At 34.1% G+C, this 16722-nt stretch overlaps 1 protein-coding gene across 1 annotated transcript in view; it reads left to right on the top strand.

Annotated features, from left to right (window-relative positions):
• The window catches only part of ALDH1A1 (aldehyde dehydrogenase 1 family, member A1), a 69237-nt gene that overhangs the window by 40052 nt on the left and 12463 nt on the right, over positions 1–16722 (top strand). The window contains exons 5-11 of the mRNA XM_001373091.5: positions 2546–2675; positions 4715–4776; positions 6677–6805; positions 7564–7677; positions 8140–8242; positions 10156–10340; positions 15169–15333. Of these exons, the coding sequence (XP_001373128.2) occupies positions 2546–2675; positions 4715–4776; positions 6677–6805; positions 7564–7677; positions 8140–8242; positions 10156–10340; positions 15169–15333 (888 nt within the window). The remainder of the gene's footprint in view (positions 1–2545; positions 2676–4714; positions 4777–6676; positions 6806–7563; positions 7678–8139; positions 8243–10155; positions 10341–15168; positions 15334–16722) is intronic.

Below are 16722 nucleotides of genomic sequence, written 5' to 3'. Positions count from 1 at the left end.
CCTCATCCCCTTCTCCCTGGCAATTCCTTGACTCATTCCTTCTCCATATGAAAGTCATTCTACCCTACCTCTTACTGGCCTATTCCACTATCATTTTGGCTTATTCCTTTACATTGACCTCAACCTGGAGCCTCCCATGCCCTTTCAAAATACATAGGCAATGAGGGCATAACCAAGGGCCATAGATGGCATTTACTGATATAGGAATCATGAAGTTTGTTTGAGTTGCTTATGATTAGTCTCTCATTACCTTTGTGTGTTTCCTAGAGATCAAATTTTCTGCTGAATTCTGGGTTTTTTTATCCAGAAACAGCTGAAACTCCTTTAAGTTCATTAAATATCCACTTTTTCCCTTTTATAATTTTGTTCATCTTTGCTGGATGTATTATTCTTGGTTGGAAACCCAGTTCTTTTGCTCTACAAAATGCTGTGTTCCTTGATCTGCACTCTTTTAATGTTGTGGCTACTAAGTCTTGTGTTATTCTCACTGTAGCTCCATAGTATTTAAATTATTTTTTATTCTTGTTGTAGTAGTTTCTCTTTAAGTTGGGAGCAATGTAATTTAGAAATGATGTTCCTATGCACTTTCATCTTTGCATCTTTTAGAGGTGATGATTGGTAGATTCTTTCAATTTCTATTTTATACTCTTATTCTATAATTTCAGGGCAGTTTGCCTTGATGATTTCTTGGAGTATGATGTCTAAACTCTCTTTTTGATCATAATTTTCCAGAACTCCAAGCATTCTTATGTTGTATCTCTTTGATATATTTTCCAAGTCTATTTTTTTTTCTGAAAGGATGTCTCAATCACTTCTTATTTCATTCTTTTGATTATTGCTTTATTATCTCTTATTGTCTTAGGAAATTGTTAGTTTAGCCTTTTCCAGTTTTAGTTCTTAATACATTATTTTCTTCTTTGTATTTCTGGATCTCTTTTTCCATTTAAGTGATCCGTCTTTCATAATTTTCTTATTTTTCTTGCACTATTCTTATTTTTTTTCTAACATTTTCTCAGCCTCTCACTTGTTTTTTTAGTTCTTTTTTAAAGCTCTTCCCAAAACACTTTTTGATCTTGTTTACTTGTTATTTTGAAGTAGGTATTATTACTTCACTGTCTTCTGAGTTTGAGCCAAGGTCTTCTCTTTCTATATAAAAGCTATCAATAGTTGAGTTCTTTCTACTTTGTTTGGTCACTTTGTTGTTTGTTTTAATTTTAGTGTCCAGACCAATAGACTTAATTAAAAGTCCTAAGGTTCCTAGTGTATTGGGGTACATTACCTCAGGTTTCAGGATATTTTTGTGTGTTTGTTTTCACCTTGGTCCTATTTAATTTTTCCAGTTGTTATAGTCTAGAATCAACTGTACTCCAGATCTCTCACTCAAGCCCCTGATGATTATGGACCTCAAATGTTCCAATTAGCAAAGTATTCATTATATAATCATCTATTAAGTGTCTGTTACTTTTAAAGTATGTTATTTGGTACTGAAGAAGTCACCTCAAGTCTGTTTTTAAAACAAGTTTCAGAGGTCAGCGAGGTGGCTCAATGGATTGAAAGCTAAGACTAGAGATGGGAGGACCTGGGTTCCAATCTGGCCTCAGATACTTCCTAGCTGGATGACCCTGGGCAAGTCACTTAACTCCCATTGTCTAGCCCTTACTGCTCTTCTGCCTTAGAACCAATATTCAGTCTTGATTCTAAGATGGAAGGTAAGAGTTTTTAAAAAACCCAATAAGTTTCAGTCTAGGATTGTGGAGAGCAGAGGGCAGAAGAAAAATATATGACATATTTAAGCCTAGCCATGTCACTCTTCTGTCCAAGATTCCTCAATGGCTCCAGTTGCTCTCCAATTATATTAAGCCTATTATTAAGAGCTTACTACTCTCTAGTGCCATTACACTATTTCAGATTTGTCTGATGCTACTCCTTTACAAGTATTGCACATTCAACCTGGGAACAGGTAAAGATTGTCTACTTCAGAGATTCTTCAGCTGAACCCTTTTATAAATATTTTGAAAATTATATTTCAATATAATCAGTTTCCCTTTTAGTCTTACATATTTTCTTGTACACATTTTTTTTTAAATTCTGACAAGGACTTCAGTAGTCTGTCAAAGGGATCCATGACAAAGAAATATTAAGAACTCCTGAAGTACCTAAAAGCAAGCAGACAGAGGGCCAGACTATTTAGTTAAACTCTGAAATCTATGTTTACTAGAGTAAGACAACAAGGATTTGTGATTCCATCAGTGTGGGCAGTCTGAATCTCTCCTTCTCAAACATTTCATTGTATCAAGTTAAGTCCTAGGGAATTGACTCAAACAGAATAGATTGGTTTGCTTGCCCAGGGTGCATAGACATTATGTGTCAGAGATAAGATTTGAAGCCAGAGCTTCCTCATTTCAAACCTAAAACTCTTATATGCTATACCACACTCCCTTTACATTAGGATATTATCATTACCTAAATGAGAAGTGTACTATTTTTTTAAATTAAGACAAATATATAGAGTTCAGTTTGAGCTTAATCTCTTCTTTTTCCCCAGACATTAGAATCTGTGAATGGTGGAAAAGTCTTTTCCAATGCATATCTGATGGATTTAGGCGGCTGTGTGAAAATATTACGCTACTTTGCAAGCTGGGCAGACAAGAATCAGGGTCGTACTATCCCAATAGGTAAGTACATTTGAGTTCCTACAAGACATAGAGTTTGAACAGATCAGGCTTATAACCAAGTACTTCATGCCAGAATCACTTTATCTGATAATGAAAAATTTCACCTTGGCAGCAGGTGGAGCCAAGGCCTGTTAATTTTTATCAAAGGTTTTCTTAATTATAGATTCCATAAAATTGTGCCAATAACAAGCTTATAAATATTTTAGTAAATATCAAACATCCTTGAATTGATCTAATTATCAAAGTAAAATTTATACTCTCCTAAGGGCCAAAATTTTCAAACTGATGCTTGACATTTTTCCTCTTTTATTTTTCCTTTTTATTTGTAATAATTAATTATGTTCAGGTATCAGGTAATTAGCTAAGACTCATTCCACATTTCAACAATATACCAGCATAATCATCTTTTCCAAGTCTTGCTTTGTATGGCTGAGTTCACATACAATTTTGTTAATTCAAAGAAAAATGAAAATAAGTCTGGGGCCAAGTTTAAAAATGTTAAGGAATTAACTGTTTATTTACATATCTATATATAATATATATGTACATATGTATATATATTTTTTAATGGGGAGGCAAGTAATTTCGTGAAAAGATAAACAGAAATTTGGAGAACTTGAACTGTGAATTTAAGTTGAATCTGATTCAATTTAACTCCAGAATAGAAGAATTCAAATGATACAGTGGCATAAATTATATTTATTGGTTTGGGGAGAAACAGAGTTTGACCAGAAAATTTTAAAGATAACCCAACTCTTCATCTAAAACATAACCAGTTCTATGAGAAGATGGATGAAAATTGTCCTCCAACTATGATCTATCTCCACTATGTGAGAATCAACTTAGCTTTCCAATTTATTGATCCTGATGGTTGAAAATTTGATAGAGATGATTCTGAGGTTCTCCAAAGAGACTGAAACTACCTAACAACCAATGAAAAGGCCAAAAAAGAAATTAATCATAGAAACAAGATGGGCAATGGGTAGAAGAGAGAAAATGAAACAGAGAAGTAAGGAAATAGTGGGGCACAAATCATGGCTCATTTTGAGTATCTGTTTTCTAGACTGATAAAGTAAGAGAAAAAATGAAATGTACAAATGGTTAATAATGAGTGGGTATTAAAATACAATAATTTATTGAGCACCTACTATGTGTAAAGCTTTTAGAGAAATTAGTTCAGACTATTCATTGGAAGGACAAATTCTGAAGCTGAAGGTTAAATACTTTGACCACATAATGAGACCACAGGACTCACTGAAATAGATCCTGATGTTGGGAAAGATTGGAAGCAAAAGGAGGAAACAGTATATGAGATGAATAGATAGTGTCATGAAAGCAATGAACATGAGCTTGAGCAGACTACAAGAAATGGTGGAGGGCCTGGCATGGATCATGAAGAGTTAGACATGACTAAAAAACTGAATAATAAACGTAAAGTATTTAACTAGGTTCTGGTGAAATACAAAAAGGATATGGGACAGAGTTCTATTCTTTAATAGCCACCACGTTTCTGTAGGATCTATAATCTACAGAAATTTAAACAAAATTTAGCAGAAAAGACTAAATGAAATCTTTAAGTATGTGGAATGAAGTTAAATTCAGACATAAACCAGATGTCTTTGGAAGGAATGGGGAAGAAAAGGAGAGGATTAGAGGAGATGTTTGTGGTTCCTTGGGGTTTTGTTTATTTTTATTTTTTTTAAATATTTGGGGCAGAGCAGTGAGGGAGGTTGTACCTCCAGCAAAGAGAATGGAGCCTGTATTTTCTATAAATCCTCATTTCTATTTTGCTATTAAATCTTGGCATAGTAAAGCTCTCAGAACTGTATTTTTTGGCGCTTTTCCTAAATCTCCTTACCACCACTCTATTCATTGCCAATTTGCCACTTATTTTCTGGAAATATTTGTAAATATAGTCAGATACTAAACCATGTCATGAATCTTCATTTTGTATATACTTAATAGTTGGTTTTATCCATCAGAGCTGTTTCAAATGGATCTTTTGAGTTTACTGTGCTTTTTTGTTTATTTTTTTTTAGATGGAAAGTATTTCTCTTACACGAGACATGAACCTGTCGGTGTTTGTGGCCAAATCATTCCTGTAAGTTGCCTGACATAAGATTTTTTAAACTCTTGATTAAAGGATAAACCAGTAACTTTTTTTCTCATAAAGTTCTATTTAGAGCTGTCTTAAATACAAAAGTTGTGGAAGTATTGTGCAGTAAGTCATATTGAAGTCTTTCTCCTAGGAAATAAATGACTTCCTATTTGTAAACTAGGAATCCTTGTACCTTTTCAGGACACAATTGTATTTCCTAATGTTTCAGTGTTAGTGAAAAAACTTACCTCCTCATTAAAGTCAGGAGGCATTTACTCAGTTTAAAATTTTTTATTGCTCTTCATTATATCCTTTTGTAGTATGCTTATAGTTTGTATATGTGCTATCTATTGAATAAAGTTAGAATGGAATAGCATGGAATAAAGAGAGATTAAAGTAATTTGCTTCAGAGAGCATAATTTTGGCATAATTAAAACACACCAAATTGCTCAACATCTTTTCAAAATGCCTACTAGAAATCTGATTGCTGCGAAGCACCATTTCCAAACTGAAAATTCTAAAAGGAATTTTCTAAAGTATAACATGCATAAGAATCATGCAGGATGATTGGGTGTGGATGGAAATACCCACACCAATGAGATTAAAAATCCTTTGAATATCAACATTTGAAAAAGTATTGCTAATGTCATTTTGGCATACAACCCTGAAGCATAATAGCTCCAGACTTAAGATGATGGCACTTTATTTTTTATTATAAGCAAATAGCAACATGCCTCTCTATTTGTCTCTATCTCTCTCTTACCTTATAAACCCTCACACATGGAAAGTGAGAAAGAGCAAGTGAATCTTCTTGCTATTTCCTTGCAGAACAACTACAGAAATGATTTATTGTTGGCATTTTCCAATATGACAACCAAATAAAATTTCTTTTTCTACCAAAACCTAGCATTTCATTGCAATTCTTTATGAAGAACTGCCTCTGCCAATGCAGAAAAAAGACACCTTCTTGATAACTCTTTAAGAGAGTTTCCTGGAGCAATGCAAGGTTCAGTGACTTCCCCAGGAACATGTAACCAGCATGTGGTAGAGGCAGGACTTGAATTCAGGTTTTTCTGACTGCTGCCATGCTGCTTTTGTTGATAAATAGTGTCTAAATAACTAGTTAGATCTCTTAGATTTGGAAATGGAACATTTCTATTTTTATAAGTAAAAGCCAAAAAATGCCACTCAAAATACTTATTCAATGCATTATTAAATCAAATATAACAAGTTCAAATTGCTCACAGTTGGATAGATGTTTTTAGTGATCCATTTATTCCTAAAAACATTAGTGAGGCAATGTGATAATGTAGTAAATAATGACAAATTGTCCAGAGAACAAAGAGCTTTTTCATACTTTAAACATAATGTGAATCCTGAGTATATTTCACACGAAGAACTTGGTTCTTATACCATGAACATGCTGTTGGTTTTTTTTTTTTTCAGACTGAAATGTCACTTCAAAGGACAGAAATGAAAAGAGCCCTATCTGTTCCCATTCCATCCTATATAAACAACATGATTTTATTAAAAGATCATTTTTTAAATAAAGGATTTATCTTTTATACTGCTTTCAAACAAATAATATCATGCAAAAATCAAATTTGTACTACTATAATGATTACTGTTTCATATTTGAGAAATTAGAAATCTGTGAAAAATCTAATCACAGATCTGTGATTTTATAAGTGTGGTTTGAATCATAACTCCTTTATGTAAATATATCTGTGTGAGTTGCTTTGGTTAGGAGGAAAAATCCTCATTTGGTAACAACCACTCCTGGGCTGAGCTTCCCTTTTTTAAAAATTGCTACGATAGTCTTCAGATGATATATAACTTTTCCCCAAACCCATACCTAAGAGATTTTAGGGGGGTTGGTTGATACTCATTAATTGCTTTCTAGTGGAATTTTCCTTTGGTCATGTTCATTTGGAAAATTGGACCTGCACTTTGCTGTGGAAACACTGTGGTTGTCAAGCCAGCGGAGCAGACCCCACTCTCTGCACTTTATGCAGCATCCCTAATCAAAGAGGTAAGTTTGCCAAAAAAACAAAAAAAAACTTGCATACCAACCTCTCTAAGAATGATCATATATATTCATATGAATGAATATTAAAATATAGTATATATAGTTTTATTAAGGGTTCTCCCTCATTAGAATGTGATCTCCTTGAAGGCAGAATCTGTATTTTTGCCTCTCTTTGGATTCCTACCCTATAACACAATGACATAAATGACATCATCTTAGTAGATGCTTGTGGACTGACTGACCAACAAAGACTATACCTAAAAAGAGCCAAACCATTTAGCTCTTCAGTGTCTACGACTTTATACCTTAGTTTTCAGATCTTGTTCATCCCTACTACCATTCTCCTAAGCCCTCCATCCTTTCCACAACTTTCTCTGAGATTAATGATATTTGCCAAAAGTTTTATCAGTGGATTACTCTATTGTTTGCACTCTCCATTTATGTGACTGACCGTAATTCCTTTCACTGGCCACTGGGTTATATGGGTTGTCTCTCCCCATTAGAATTATTTTATTAGTTTTATTTATTAATTAGTTTATCCTTGAGAGATGAGGATTTCTTGCTTTTTTATATTTTTATAGTCAGAATTTAGAATTAGTTCGAATATAGTGCACAATTTGGCACACAAGAGCCTATATTAAAGAAGCCTATATTAAGTAGGCTTCTATCACCTTTCCATTCATTTATTCCAGGTGCTTTTCTCTATAATAATTTAGACCCTTCTTCTCTAAAATTAAGCTGTGGCTTTGTCATTCCTTTAGGCAGGATTTCCACCAGGAGTAGTGAATATTGTGCCGGGTTATGGGCCCACGGCTGGAGCCGCCATTTCTTCTCACATGGATATAGATAAAGTGGCCTTCACAGGATCCACAGAGGTAAGAGAATTTAAGTACAAAGTTATCTTCAGCGCTTAGAGGCATGCTTAAAGGAGCTCCTTTAGGGTCTGTTTATAAAACACAGATCTGTTTAATGATTTGTATCTCACTATGGCTTTCAAATATACCATATAAGCAAAATTGGCAAATATTGATTCATTCCTTCTAGTGTGCTCCTGGATTCCCAACTATCATCTATATCTTTGTTCATTTGCTTTTTGTGTTGTTGTTGTTTTCACATTATACTCACTTTCATTCAAACCATGTGTCTTTGGGCACATGTTTTTTTATAACTAAAAGAAGATTGACACTATCAGTGAGATACCAACCCTCATATGACAATTTAAAGCTTTTTTCTCAAATGAAATTTAATTCTATTCTTGTTACATAAATAGAAATCTCAGAAAAAGGTTCCTTCTTTAGAGAAACACTCATATCATCCTTTTTGATGCTCCATTTCAGGTTGGCAAGTTAATCAAAGAGGCTGCTGGGAAGAGCAATCTGAAGAGGGTTACCCTGGAGCTTGGGGGGAAAAGCCCTTGCATCATATTTGCTGATGCTGACTGTGAGTATAATGAAAATTTTTACATTCCTTTTCCCTTGATTTGCAATTTTTGACCAATGTTATTCAATGAGTTAAATTCTTGCTAACTGGATCTCTTTTGATTCAACATTAAATAGTCTTGTGAAAGTTTATAGACCATGAAGTCAGAAATCTTGGATTTGAATCTGTGCTCTGTCAGTAAGTAGCTTCACAATTTCTGCTCATTTTGCTTTGCTTTAAATTAGGGGATGGGACTAAATAAACTCTTAGATTGGTGCCATCCAGTTCTGACATTCTATAAATTCAATAGTATTAGTATATACCTTGCCCAATCTATATACTACAGTCATATTTTCATTTTAAGTTTTAAGATAAAATAGCAATTTGGAGATTAAGCTCTCTTTTGGAATATTAAAAAATCAAATTCTATTTGTGAGTCAAATAAAGGACATTGTGATATCAAAAGATTATTAAACTCAAGTCTAAAGGATACATGACTTGATTCATTGTACTCTACCATATTATCCTTGATATATAGCTTTCTAAATGAGGCTGTCCTGTTACAATGTTTTGAAAAGAATTTTTTGCAAGACTTTGTTAAGCATGTGAGAAAATGGCACCCATTTTTGTTTTAAACAATCCAAGTAAAAGTCGGTGCTAAAGTATACTATACTTTATACTATACCCACAGAGGCTACTAAATCAAAGACTTCCTTTGGAGCAAGAAAAATAAACTAACTGTAACAGTTTAGTCAAGGTGTTTTTTTTTTAATTATAAGTTACTATGAAATTCAGTTTTAGCTTCTTAGATAATTAAGACTTAATTTTAATAGTAATAGCTAACACTGATATAGCACATTAAGGTTTACAAATTACTTGACTATATAGTATAACATTTAATGCTCCCAACTCTCTGAGATAGATTTTATTATTACCCCCCAATTAATAGATGAGGAAACTAAGGCTAAGGGAGGCTAAGTAACTAAGAACCAAGACCACATAACTGGTAAGTTTCTGAATTAGAATTCAAATTCATTTCTTCCCAGGTCCAAATCTAGAACTCTAGCCTCTCACTTTTATAAACAATCACAGAATTCCCGTGTTATTTAAAATTTTCATACCATTTTCTCAACACATAGACAAGTAGGATTTTCTATTGAAATCTAAAGCATTTGGGAGGCAACTAGATGGCACAGTGGATAGAGTGCTGTGCCTGGATATAAAAAGGCCTCAGAAACTTCCCAGCTGTGTGACCTTGGACAAGACACTTAACCTCTGTTTGCCACTGGAGAAGCAATGATAAACCTCTCTAGTATTGTTGCCTTGAAAACCACATGGAAAGAGGTTAAGTGGCAGAGGGCGAAGAGTCAGACCTGACTGAACAACAACAACAACAACAACAGCAACAAAAAAACATATATGAGGCATTTTGAAGTTTTCGAGGAGAAAGTAATAATTTTAAGTGTTAAATAGTCTTTAGGTTCTGCTACAGATGTCACAGACCATTTACTTCAGTCTTTTCAGAATGACATAATGTAAGCCCCCAAACAAATAATCATCCAAGATTCATTCAGACTATCTACTCTACTTTTAAGGTTAAAAGATACTTCCTCTTCCTTAGGGAGTTGAAGGTGGGGAAGTGGGGAATAAGCATTTTTATAGTGCCTAACCATGTGCAAGGTACTGTGCTAAACAGCTTACAAATATTATCTCAGTTGATCCTAACAACACCTCTGTGAGGCAAGTGCTGTCCTTATCCCTGTTTTACATTTGAAGAAACTGAAGCAAATAGTTTAAGTGACTTACTTTGATCACACAGACACTAATTGTCTGAGGCTGGATTTGAATTCAGATATTCCTTTTCAGATCAACTTTTTGAGAGTAAATGTTTTCCTTTTGACTAACTTGCAACTCCATTATATTTCCTTTTACAGTGGATAGTGCTGTGGAATTTGCACATCATGGTGCATTCTACCACCAAGGCCAGTGCTGCATAGCAGCATCAAGGATCTTTGTGGAAGAACCTATTTATGATGAGTTTGTTAGGCGAAGTGTAGAGCGTGCCAAGAAATACACTCTTGGGGATCCTCTGAACCCAGGAGTACAACAAGGCCCTCAGGTTAGTTTAAAAAAAAAAAAAGGAGTGCATATCGTAGGAGTCACACATCTATATGAAGTATGCATTTTCTTTCTGTTTTCTCTCTGTGGAGCTAGTCTCTCTTAAATGAAATGAGAATGAATTTTATCTTAATGTCTTTGGAACAAATTGGAATGAAATTTAGAATTCTAGACCTTGTTTCTCCTGCCATATTATTTAATACTAATTCCTGAAACCAATTAAGGAAATTTTAGCATTAAAGAGTGTAAGAAAGTTTTTATATTCCAAATCCAGTGGGTGAAATAATTTTAATTCCTACCTCTATCTTTCGTCTTCTCTGTTCACCAAATGAAAGCTATGTGAAATCCACTTTTTTCTTCTTCACTATCTTGTTTTTCTCTCCTTATGTTTGTGGCGTATATTCAACCAAGATGTGTTTATAAATCTTTTTTCCACTCTAAACACTGAAATCACTCTAATCAGCTGATGCAACATCCCACAACCATCCTAGAAAATGATCATGTCCTATATACCTTCATCTATCAGGGAAAATGTATAAATCTTTATGCCTCTTATTTGTGGTACTAAAGCCAACTCTTTCCTCCAGCAGATTGGTTTTTTTGTTTGTTTGTTTGTTTTTAATCTTTCTTCCAATGTATTTAGTACCAAGGTAGCAAAATTGCTTTCCCCCCCTTTATTTCTCAGACCTCTTTCTTTTCCTCCTCGTGCTGCTCATCTGCATCAAATTGAGGCTATACCAACCATTTAGTAGTTTGCTCCTCTACCTGCATCCATGATATAATCTAATTTCTAAATATGCACTACCTTCATTAAAATAATTTCCTTTCTTATTCCCTTCAATTTTGCCTCTATGACCATTTAGAACAAGGTATATATTATTACAATATATAATATATAATAACATAATATAATCATATATGTATTATATATTATATTTTTTCTACTTCTCTAAGAGGAAAATAAGGACCCATAAATCACCATTCCTTTTTCAACCAAGTCACCCAACAGGAAACTTAGCATTTGGGAAACTCTGAATATAGAAAACTTGTAATCCCAGCACATACAAATTAGTACCATGAAGTAATGTTTCCATTTCACTTCTACCATTTTGCAACTAGCAGTTGGTTCTAAAACAGTTCTCAAGGAAGTTGACTGATTTTGTCCTGCTTTGTTAAATAAAGAAAAAGGTCAAGGTATTTCTTAATTTTGTTTTATAAAATTGTCTTCCACATCAGAGCAAATAACAGAAAAAAAAACCTATCATTCATATTTTAATGGAATTTGCTTAACATTTGATTTTTTCAGAGCATATATTCTAAACATCCATATAGAGAAATGCTGAAAATTTTTCTCTAATTTAAAAGAAGAAGTTCAAAATAGCTAGCAATAGAACCCAAACTTGGGTTCTCTCCACTAGAAAAGCTATAGGAATTAGACCCATAGGAATTATAAGAGAACTCAAATGTTTTATTGCTTCCAAAAGAAAGATAATATAGTTCTCTAAGAAACAAAGTTTTCCTGTCAGCTGATTTAACAGATCATTGGACCTTAATCTCTAAAAATAATGAAAAGATGTTATCTTAGGTTGTATTTAAACCAATAAGTATGCTGAGACAAAAAAAAAAAAAAAAGCCTGAAACACCCCTAGGGCTTCCCCACAATTTAAAAATACCTTTTGTTGTCGTTGTGGGAAAGGATTTATCATAAAGGTAGACTTCATTCGCCTGGAACATTTGGCCTATTGCTTCATACTCCCATTTAATGGGTCAATCCTTAAGATTCTTTTCCACTGTGGAGACAAAAGATAAATATTTTATGGTTTCTTTTTTTTTTCTATCTGACCACAAAAATTGCAAAATAAAATAAACTTGATAAACAATTCACTGTGAATTGCCTATGTTTACCCAAAACTGAATTCAGAATATCAATTATATGAGAGTTCCAATAGCCTGTTCACTTAGCCACAATCCTAATAATCTAAGATAACTTTTTGAGTCTTGAGATGGACCTAGTCTAGATCTGGCTAGGATGTGAATCTTTTCAACATATCTCTAAATATGGAGGACCTTAACTTTGTTTCATGACTCTAGTGGGGTGGGGGGCAGATTTGAACCAGGTTCTTCGATTCTAAATCCTTTCTAAAATGTTCTTTTCTATCTCCTACCCTCAAGGAGCCTACAGCCTAGCTCAGAAAAGCAGGAGATCAATTTGGGTTAGATTACTTGGGGAAGAAGGTTTGAGTTGGTCCTTGAGGAATGATGGGATTTGTAAACAGAGACACATGAGAGACCATTCCAGGAAAGTACAATGTTGAGAGCAATAACAAAGAAGTGGTAAACAACCTGGTATATATTTAAAAAAACATTAAAAAACAGCCTTTCTGGAGAAGGGAGTACTTATAAGGGGAGTGGTGAGAACTTAGTCCAATATAAAGGGTGTGGCACATTATGAAGGGGTTTGAAAGTGATAGGAAAGATGATGAAACTGGTATTTTACAAAGATTAGGCTGACAAGCAGAATGGATTAGAGTAGAGAGACTAAATCAAAGCAAACAGCAAGAAAGCTGTTGCAATAATCTAGGCTTGAGGTGATAGGACTCCAGTGATAACAGCAGGAATAGAGAGGAAGGATCAAATATGAAGAATGTTTTATGGAATAGATGGCAAAGAAAAGAAGGAAAGAATTTAAAAAAATATATCTTTTATATTTATAGCCTTTAAACCTAAAATAATTGTTATGCCACTGACTAAAACAGGGCAGATAAAACTAGACAGGCAAATGGAGGAAGCAGTGTTGTAGAATGAAAAGAATGATGGATAGGAAGTCTGAAGACCTGGATTCAAATTTCAGATCTGCTACCTTGTTGCTTTTGGCAGATCACTTAACCTCACGAAATCTCAACTTCCTTTATATAAAATGAAAGGATTAGACTAGAAGACCTCTAAGATTGCTTCCATCTCTAAATTTATTAAGTGAAAATGTTGTAATGACATTTTAGAAAACCTACTAGACTTGATGCTCAGCTCTTCCACTTGCGGTATGACACTAGACTTTAGATGACATGAGACTTTGGATATGACACTAGAATTCTCCTGGCCTGGGTTTCCCTACTGTAATGAAAGGGTCGTACTAGATAGCCATCTTAGCTCTTTCTAGTTCTAAATGTATGATTCCAATGTCCAATGATCCTGCTTGTTTACTGTGAAATGCCATCCTGGAGGCAATTGAAAATGGGGGGGGGGGGGTAGAACACAACTGAAAGATACAGACTGTAAATACAAGGTTTTACTCATCAGTAGAAAATTTACTGTATAGTTTTTGGAATACTAATAATGGTGGGAGAATACAGAAGGTAATAGGAGAACCTAATCTATAAGTACCCTACTTTGGGAAACCTGCCATGTATTCTTTGGTTTTCTTGTACTCTTATGGAGTTAAATACTTTTAAAAATTTGTTCCCACAGGAAGAAAAAATAATGATGATATAAATATTTGAATGTGCTTTTATTGTGTCAAGGAGGTGTTTTTGTTTGTTTAAGTGGGTGGTTTGAGGCTGGATTTAGTTTGCCCTACCCAGAAGTGTTTTGGCCACTCATGGGCATGATCCCACTGCTGATAAGTATGGACTCTTTGACCTATTCAGTTCAATCTAGACCAATTCTCTCTTTGTTAGGAATGATGTTGCTCTTCTCACCTTGTGGTTTCTCCATATTGGTGCTGGACTCAGTGTGGACACTGAATTTCAGCCCTGCTACAATTCAGAACTCCTAAATTCAAGAGCAGTCTAGAAACCTCAGCTTTCCCCTACAGCAGGAATGACTGATGTGTATCACTACACTAAGCTTTATTTTTTAAAAGATGCAATAAAGAAGGTATTGAATGAATAACTGATAAGGTCATCTTGAAAACAAACTTTCCCCTCCTTAGTCTGACTGACTTATATCAGTCAACATATTCTGAAATTTCTAGATAGGTTATGCCTGAATTATCTAAAACATTCAAACATAGATTTTCCAAAATGACACTTGCAATGAAGAGCTATAAAGACATGAAGTGATTTGTCTACTTAATAGGATAATATGTAGAACTAACACTAGAAGTCAGGCAATAAAATAATGGGTACCCACTTGTTATTTATAGTAATTGGAATTTAAAATGAAAAAAAAAACTAAAAATAAGTGTCAATACATAAATATTATTTTATTCAATTTAATAGAAATATTAGGTTAACTAATCTGGGGGCATGGGGAATAAAACATCTTGGGATCAAATACTCTTCAATATTATAGTACCAGTTCTAAATGACTAATTTTCTTGTGTCAAATAAAAGTCAGAATAACTGATTTTTCCCTTATCCCATCTTTTTAGCAAGTTGAAATGAAGTATGATTAAATTATATTTTGAGAGGATTAAATTATTGTATTTCCATAATGGTTCAAGATGGTTTGGAATTCAAAACTGCTGCTTCATAAAAATATTAAAGTCCAATCAATTGAGATTATTTAAACAGGGTACATCATTTCACCCTTATTTAAACCCAATGTCAAAAAAAAAGTTTTAATTACCTAGCCATATTGTTTCTCAACACTAACATTTTTATCAGCAACAACAATAATAATATTTCATGTAGCAACTTAATATTTATAATTAATTCTAGGGATAAAAATATAAATTTCAGGCCAAGAAAACAATGTTAATATAATATTTGATATTTAACAATATTCTCTTTTTGAATTATAAGTTCAGGAAGAAGTGAATTATTATTCTAAGCTGTTGCTTTTTCTTTTCTGACCTTCAACCTGACGTACCCCCTCATAATTTCATGAAGATTGATAAAGAGCAGTACACCAAAATACTTGACCTTATTGAGAGTGGGAAGAAGGAAGGGGCCAAACTAGAATGTGGAGGAGGGCCATGGGGAGAAAGAGGATACTTCATCCAGCCCACAGTTTTCTCTGATGTTACTGATGAGATGCGTATTGCCAAAGAGGAGGTAAGACTTGGTTCCATTCTTGTTCCTTTAGTTAACTTTCTATTTTGCCTACACACTTGCACTCAAAGGATCCATTTCCAAGGCACAACTGGTTGAATAACTTGCACAGGAAATGCCTTGCTTTTCTTTTTCTTTCACCTTAATTTGCCTCTCCTACTCATTGATGCAGTTTTAGCTGTTGTCATCTAGACTGGGAAACACGGAACACCCCCAAACCATCTGGCAGTAATTACTAATTATCATATGGCAGTTCCCAGATATATACACACAGAATAGAAAGGGAAAATCTTTCTATGTGTTAAAAAACAGAAACAGAAAACTTAAGAAATCACAAAAAGCACTGTATGGGTTGGGGATTTGCTTCCCTTTCAATAATGGAGAACCTTTAAAACACCTTCCCTTGCCAAGGTAATTGCTAGTTTGGCCTCAGTTGAGGAAGTATCATTTAAAACATGGAATCTATTTAAGAATCATATAACTGAAACAGACCTAGGGATACTATCTGATGCAGAGCACTGACTGCAGGTTTTCAGATAACTAAGCTATCCAGAACAAACTGCTTGGGTTGTAGCATCTGTAGTGCTTCATGACCTTTACTAGTCTAGTGTTCCCATCACTAGAGATGACAGGATCAGTTTTCCATTCTATTCAAATGAAGTTTCTGCTTCCCTTTTCTCTAATTCCATCTATTACACACATTTAGATAGCACTCTAAGGAATTGCAGAGTGCCTAACATGTATTATCTAAAAGGAACATAAAGAACAAGTTAGCTAGATCTTCCTTGCAATATTTATCAAGATCCTTGGAGATACCCCTTTGTTTTTTCTTTGCTATAACATTCTTATCCTATTTACTCATTCTTTTCCTAGAGATTTTTTTTTTAATTTCCTTAATAATTGGTTCACACTCTTAAAAATCTTAGGATGATAGATCTAGGGCAGAAAGAAATCTTGAAGAAGCCATTGTGTCCAATTCTTTCATTTAAAAAAATTAAATAAATAACTAGAACTTCCATTGGGCATCTAGATGGCACAGTGGATAGATTTCTGGGCCTGGAATCATGAGGACTCATCTTCCTGAACTCAAATCTGGCCTCAGACACTGAGCAAATCATTTAACCCTGCTGGCCTCAGTTTTCTCATCTGTAAAATGATCTAGAGTAGGAAGTGGCAAACTTCCTTCAGGATCTCTACAAGAAAACTTCTGTTGAGGTCACAAAAAGTTGGACACTGGATAATTACTGAACAGAAAAAAGAAAAAGAACTTATATTGGGCATCCCAAAAGTATTGGTGCAATTTTAAGCTTGTTAATTGGACAAGTCACTTTACTATTCCTATATCTCAATTGTCTAATCTTTCAAAGTGGTAATATCCCCAGTTTCCCTATG

Source organism: Monodelphis domestica, chromosome 7 (genome assembly GCF_027887165.1).
Source record: "Monodelphis domestica isolate mMonDom1 chromosome 7, mMonDom1.pri, whole genome shotgun sequence".
Lineage (NCBI taxonomy): Eukaryota > Metazoa > Chordata > Mammalia > Didelphimorphia > Didelphidae > Monodelphis > Monodelphis domestica.
This window is presented reverse-complemented; position numbering and strand designations above follow the sequence as displayed.